The sequence below is a fragment of the Octopus sinensis genome, linkage group LG26, assembly GCF_006345805.1.
Source record: "Octopus sinensis linkage group LG26, ASM634580v1, whole genome shotgun sequence".
NCBI classification, from domain to species: domain Eukaryota; kingdom Metazoa; phylum Mollusca; class Cephalopoda; order Octopoda; family Octopodidae; genus Octopus; species Octopus sinensis.
In genome coordinates, this window is record NC_043022.1 from 24763778 (window position 1) to 24770876 (window position 7099).

The window sequence follows — 7099 nt, forward strand, 5'->3', positions numbered from 1 at the left end:
ATATGGCTGTGTTTAAGTTCACCTCCCAACTGTTTGGTTTTCTATTACATCCTGCTATGTGGTAACGCAAGTATTACAACTTTTACATATAACAACACACACACACACATATATATATATATATATACATACACACATATATACATTCAATTATCATCATCATTTTAACAGACACTCTTCCATGATTGCAATACATGCTAAACAACTCAATGAAACATATTCTACAGGCGGATGCTCTTCCTCTCACCAACACTCAACTGTTCCTCAGCAAGGTAATATTTCTCTTTGTTCTTCAGTCACAAACAGCACAACTGCAACAAGCAACAGTACCGAAATGACGGTTCCACTTGTGTTACAATTAGCCCAGGTTGTAAAGAGGAGGAGATGCAAATACAGATTTATACACACACACACATATATATATATATTTCTTTACTGCCCAGAAGGGGCTAAACATAGAGGGGACAAACAAGGACAGACGAAAGGATTGAGTCAATTATATCCCCCTCCAGTGCGAAACTGGTACTTTATTTATCGACCCCGAAAGGATGAAAGGCAAAGTTGACCTCGGCGGAATTTGAACTCAGAACGTAACGACAGACGAAATACCGCTAAGCATTTCGCCTGGCACGCTAACAGGCACAGGCATGGCTGTGTGGTAAGAGGTTTGCTTCCCAAATACATGGTTCTGGGTTCAGTCCCATTGTGTGACACCTAGGGCAAGTGTCTTCTACTATAGCCTCAGGTCGACCAAGTGAATGGATTTGGTAGATGGAAACTAAAACTGTGTCCTTGTGCCTGTGTTTGTCCACCACCACTGCTTGACAACCAAAAGTGGTGTATTCACATCCTTGTAACTTAGCAGTTCTGCAAAAGAAACCAACAGAATAAGTACCAGGCTTTAGTTCGACTAAAATTCTTCAAGCTGGTACCCCAGCATGGCCACAGTCTAATGATTGAAACAAATATAACATAGAAGATATATACACATACACAATGGGCTTCTTCCAATCTCAATCTACCAAATCTACTCATAAGGTTTTGGTCAGCTAGAGGTTATCGTGAAAAGCACTTGTCCAAAGTGCCATAAAGTGAGATTGAACCCAAAACCAGGTGGCTGCACAATGCTCTTAACAACACAGCTATACCTAGACACACATATAGATAGGTAGATATGAATATATGTACATATCTCATCAGGAACATTTTAACATCCACATATCCATGCTAGCATGGGTTAAACAGAATTCATTGAGGTAGATTTTCCACAGGCAGATGTTATGCCTGTCAGCAAACCTCACCTATTCCAAGAATCTACTTCATTTCCCCACGGCCAGACATGCTTTCATGGAAGATCGGAAACGAAGGACACTATGCAGTGAAGACAAGGAGACACATTTATTTTCATTATTAGCAACAGAAGCAGTAGCAGTTTAGAATAGCAATCTGTCAGTCATACTTAATGTGGATATACTTAAGAAAGCCACAACATTGGATTTTGTCTTGAGATGCTGTATATGTATATGTATATTGTGTGTGTTAGGTTTCTTTTAGTTTGTCTACCAAATCCACTCAAGGTTTTGATCAGTCTGAATCTTAAGTTGAAGACACTTGCCCAAGCTGCCAGACTTAAACCCAAAATCAAGTGATTGCAATATGAACTTCTTAAGCACATTGCCATTCCTGCATTATATGTGTGTGTGCTTGCATATATATATATATATATATATATATATATATACACCTTGCTAGTATAAGTTACATGGATAAATCATTGCAATGTTCTTAGACAGCCGGATGTCAATCCCAACACCACTAAACCTTTACCTGTCTCTCAGATAAAGACTCTCTGATTTCTCTGATGAAGCAAAGCCATATACAAAGGAAATGACAAAAATGTCACCATATATGTGTAGCTCAGTGATTGTCAGAAATGTAAATGTAAACAAACCTTCACCTCGTGTCCCCCAACTATGCAGTCTCAGGTTCAGTCCCACGGTGCTGCGCTTTAGGCCAATGTCTTCGACTACAGCCTTCCAGGTCTAGTAAAACCTTGTGAGTGGATTTAGTAGATGGAAATTGAAGGAAGCTCATCATATATAGCTATGTATGCACATCTATGTGTGTGTGTGTTTCTATTTGTCCCTACCAACAACTCTTGACAACCGGTGTTGGTTTGTTTACGTTCCCTAAACCTAGTTAGTGGTTCATCAAAAAGAGATCGGCAGAATAAGTACCAGGCTTTAAAAAAAAGAGAGAGAGAAAAAGTATTGGGTTCGAATTGTTTGACTAAACCCTTCAAGGCAAGTGCCCCAGCATGACCACAGTCTAATGACTGATGTGTATATATTTATAGGTATAGATATATATATATGTAACAAGGTTTTTACCAATGTCCCTTTACGATCACTACTAATAAGGTTTTAATTGGTTGAGGTCGTCTTATCTAAGGTGCTTGCACGGTTGGACTTAATTTATCCTATAGCCATGGAGTCGGGAAGAGAAATTTTGAACCCCACACCCAAGCCAGTAAGTATTGACCTCGTGTGTACCGTTGGCGATTTTTTTTCCTCTGTCTTCCCTTCTCCTATGTTTCCGACGAAGAGCTCCGCTCGAAACGTTAAACCCTCCTTCTTCCCTTCTTTCCTGAGCGTCCAATATACTTTATTTGTTCCACGTCCTCACGTTTTTTTGTGTTTTCTTTCTTCTTTGGATTAACTTTATATATATATATAGATATATATATATATATATATATATATATAATATATATATATATACCTATACATATCAACATGTGTGTATTTATATATATATATATATATATATATATATTATATATATATATATATGGCACACATTTATATTATACATAGATATACCTATACTATACGTCATGCACATACATTTATACTATACATATATACATATTCATACACATTATACTCTGTGTGTGTGTGTATATAATATATATATATATATATATATAACTATGGTTTTAATTTAGGCACATGGTGTGAAATTTTGAGGGGCTTAGTCGTACATACAAGCCACAGTACTCGATTTTATCGATTTTGGCGGGTTGAAAAGCTAAGTGAAGTTTAGTTTTATTCAGGAACGTTAAGAGATGGGCTAAATCCTAGAAGACATTTTGTCCAACGGTGTAACGAGTCAGCCAATACACATCCTACACACACGCTAATATTATTATATATATATATATATAGATATATATAATATGTATATTATACACATTATGTATAGATAGAGGGGGTGGGATAGAGTATATATATATATAATATATATATATATATATATATATCTATATATATAACTAATAAATCGATGCATATATTCACATATAGCATCATATATATTCACGTGTATAAATGTTGTGCATACATATGTAGGTGATCTGTATTCATTACGCATGTATACATAAGCACTTATGTATTCAAAAGCCTATGTACCGCACACACCCCCGTTATATATCCCTATCTAGATCTATATATATATATAGCTATATATATAAATATTATATTGTATCCAGTACATACACCAGATACACACACATACTCAGATAGGCATAATAGATATATACATATACATATATATATATATATTATATATCTATATATATCATATATATATAAATATATATATATATGAGAGAGAGAGAGAGATACATATACATCTATAAAGCTATATATAGACCTATACATCTATAGTTATTTGTACTTATAGATATGTATATAATACATACACATCTATATACGCACATGAACATAAGTATACATATGTAAATAAACATACATCTATAAATATACATGTATCGATATAAGTGTGCGTATGTATGTATAAATATATATACATACACACACACACGTACCAATTCATATGCATAGAGACTACATGGAGCGTGAGAAAAGAAGATCGTATATACTATCCTCCCTCTCTCTGTATGTGTGTATATATATATATATTTTACAGATCTAAGTATGTTTATACACTTTATACGCACGTGTGTATATGTGAAAGAGAGAGGAACCGAGTTTTATGCAACACAATATTATACACACACCATACCCGTCCATTATACCACACAACACCATTTCTTCATCCATATAGTTGGGTGTGTGTATATCACACCACACTCTTAGTAGGTGATTGTGTGCGTACACATATTCAGACATATACCTCTGTGTGTTATTTGTCAGTGTTTCTATCGCGTTGTGTATATACAGAACCGAGTGTATTAGCGTGTATACACACATATATCACATATATATACATCGCCATACTGTCTCACAGACCTAGATATAAACGATTATGTGGTTTAGTATGCTAGCTATACATTAAAGAAACGACCGCATATATATACACATCTAAGTACATGTGTTTATATAGACAAGAGAGGGGCAGACAGATATAGAAAATGTGAAGATTTAAAGCAGGAAAATTGACATGTATTCAGATTCACACATAAGCGAGATGAATGGATATCTTAGCCAAGTTGGTACCCTGTCAGATTGGCATATAGTAGTCTTGCAAGCTAGCTACCAGGCTAGTTGTCTGTTGTTAGGTGGAGGATAAAACTCTGCTAGCTCGATACCCAGATTAATTGGTAGATAGTAGGCTAGGTAGCTAGCTAGGTAGGTAGGTAGCTAGTTAGCAGGCTAAGAGCTTGATGAGATGATCTGCTCTGGTTTGATACCCCCCCCCCATAATATTGGCAGATAGCTATCGATAGATAATTGAGATGAATGGATAACTGACTAGCTAATTAGATAGACAGCATGCTAAATAGTTAGACATCAAGCCTGCTAGATACCTAGACAAATCGCGGCATAGCTAACTAACTAGTTAGCCAGATACACCGATCAATTGGTATTATTCAAAACTCTTTATATAATAATGGTAGATAACGTGCTAGTCAGCAACTTCCAAGGCTAGTTAGCTATTAATATAAGGTAGATGGAATACTTGGCTAGCCATATACTCAGATAAATTGGTTCATTGCAGGCTAGGTAACTAACTGGATGGTAGTTTAGCTACATAGCCATTGACTGGCATATGAAATGAAAGGACAAATTGGCTGGCTAGGTATTCATATAGTCTACCTAAGTAGTTAACTAGCTAGATAGGTAGGTAGGTAAACACTCGGATAAGCAAATGTACAGACATCCACAAAAATATGAACTCAGATCGGTGTATGTAAGTGTATTATATATATATATATATATATATATACCTTAATATATATACCTTACAACTCCACTTTGTTATATATGTATATATATGTTAGAAGTATTGGGGGTGATGCACAAATGTATATATATATAATATGTGTGTGTGTATGTATATATATATACCTTATATATATATGTACCTTACAACTCAACTTTGTTATATATGTATGTATATGTTAGAAGTATTGGGGGTGATGTACAGATGTATATATATATATATACATACATACACACACAGATAGGTACATACAAATATACAGATATAGTAGTTGACTACAATGATCGTCAACAGACACAGATTCAAAAGTCTTTGCACAAACATCACACACATACGAACACATTACACATACAGACACACACACACACGTGTGTGTCCCTCGATGGGAGTAAAATAGCTCAACTTCCAAAAACAAAAACCCAGCACATACAGAGAACATACAGAAAAAAAACCATATTATATATACAAACTTAAACCCATACAACAAACACATGAAAAGAAAATATATAGAAAGGTTCCCTTACCTCCATATCCTGAAGTGTTTTGAAGCTGATGATGGCAAATCCATCAATAATATCCTCGTCAAATGAATTGGAACTGGTTCGCCTCCGGCGCTGGGACGGCGGAGGTGGTTTCGGTTTTGACTTATTATTATTATTATTACTATTATTATTATTAGTAGTGGTATTATTATTAGTATTATTATTATTATTATTATTAGCATTATTATTGTTGTTGCTATTATTACTGTTGTTGTTGTTGCTGTTGTTATTGTTGTTGTTGTTGTTGTTGTGGCTATTATTGCTATCCTTGCTGGTTCTGGCTGGACACTCGTCGTCCGCCGCGGCCGCGCCGTCATCGTCGTCCTCGCCGCCGCTGCCTCCCGCCGCCGTTGCCGCCGCCGTAGCCGCCGCCATCGGGGCCGCCTGGTGTTGTTTCTCCTGCAGTTGCTGCTGACCTCTCACCATACGGCGCCTGTTTCTTTGCGTGCGTTGCTGGGCCTTAGACTCCTTCGATTCCATTGAAATTCAACTTTCTTTGGATTTTACAATGATGATGACGATTTGATGATGATGATGATAATAATAATAATAATAATAACGATGATCTGAAGGAAAAAAAAATAATAAAAATGATAACTTACTTCTGTGTATGTGTGTGTATGTATTTATATATATAATATATATTTATATGGATGTATGTATATATATAGATATAATATATATATATATACTTCGGCAGGAGACAGCGGATAGAATGTGTGTATGTGGAGTATGAGTGAGTGGCGGAGGCGGCCGGAATAACCCGACCGAACAACACAACAACAACGGAGACGATGATGATATTAATAATAATAGTAGTAGAAGTAGTAGTAATAATAATGGTGCTGGTGGTAGTAGTAGTATTGGTAATAATAATAATCCGAAGATGGTGGTGTAAGGAATTCGAGAAATAAAAGAGTGGCTGAGAATTACAGAACAATTTCTTTTTTTTTTTTTTCCTTTATGCTTTTCTTTTTTTCTTTCGTTTTGCACTTTCACTCACACTCACACGATCTTATATATATATTATATGTATTTTTTTTTTTTTGCTGTTTGTCTATCTCTCTCTCTTTCACACTCTCACTCACTCCCTCTTACTCACTCACTTTCACTCACTCACTCACACCCTTTCTTTCTTTCTTTCGTACTCACTCACCCACTCTCTCTCACTCTCTCTCCCGCTCTTCTACTACTCACTCAAACCGATGAATGCAACACCGAAATCCCGACATTTAGAATGAATTCCCTCGGGCCGATTTCAATAAAAAGTACTCCTTTAGAAAGTAAAATCCCGGTAAGGTTATCCGTGG

General features: G+C 35.8%; 1 protein-coding gene across 2 annotated transcripts in view; it reads right to left on the reverse strand.

Annotated features, from left to right (window-relative positions):
* Positions 1 to 6859, reverse strand: part of LOC115224709 (putative uncharacterized protein DDB_G0277255) — a 430967-nt gene extending 424108 nt beyond the window's left edge. For both annotated transcript variants that reach the window (XR_005003931.1, XM_036513662.1), the window contains exon 1: positions 5772 to 6859. Coding sequence is in view for 1 of the 2 variants with exons in the window: in XM_036513662.1 (XP_036369555.1) it covers positions 5772 to 6269 (498 nt within the window). In the remaining variant the exon portion in view is untranslated. The remainder of the gene's footprint in view (positions 1 to 5771) is intronic.
* Between the last annotated feature and the right edge of the window lie 240 nt (positions 6860 to 7099).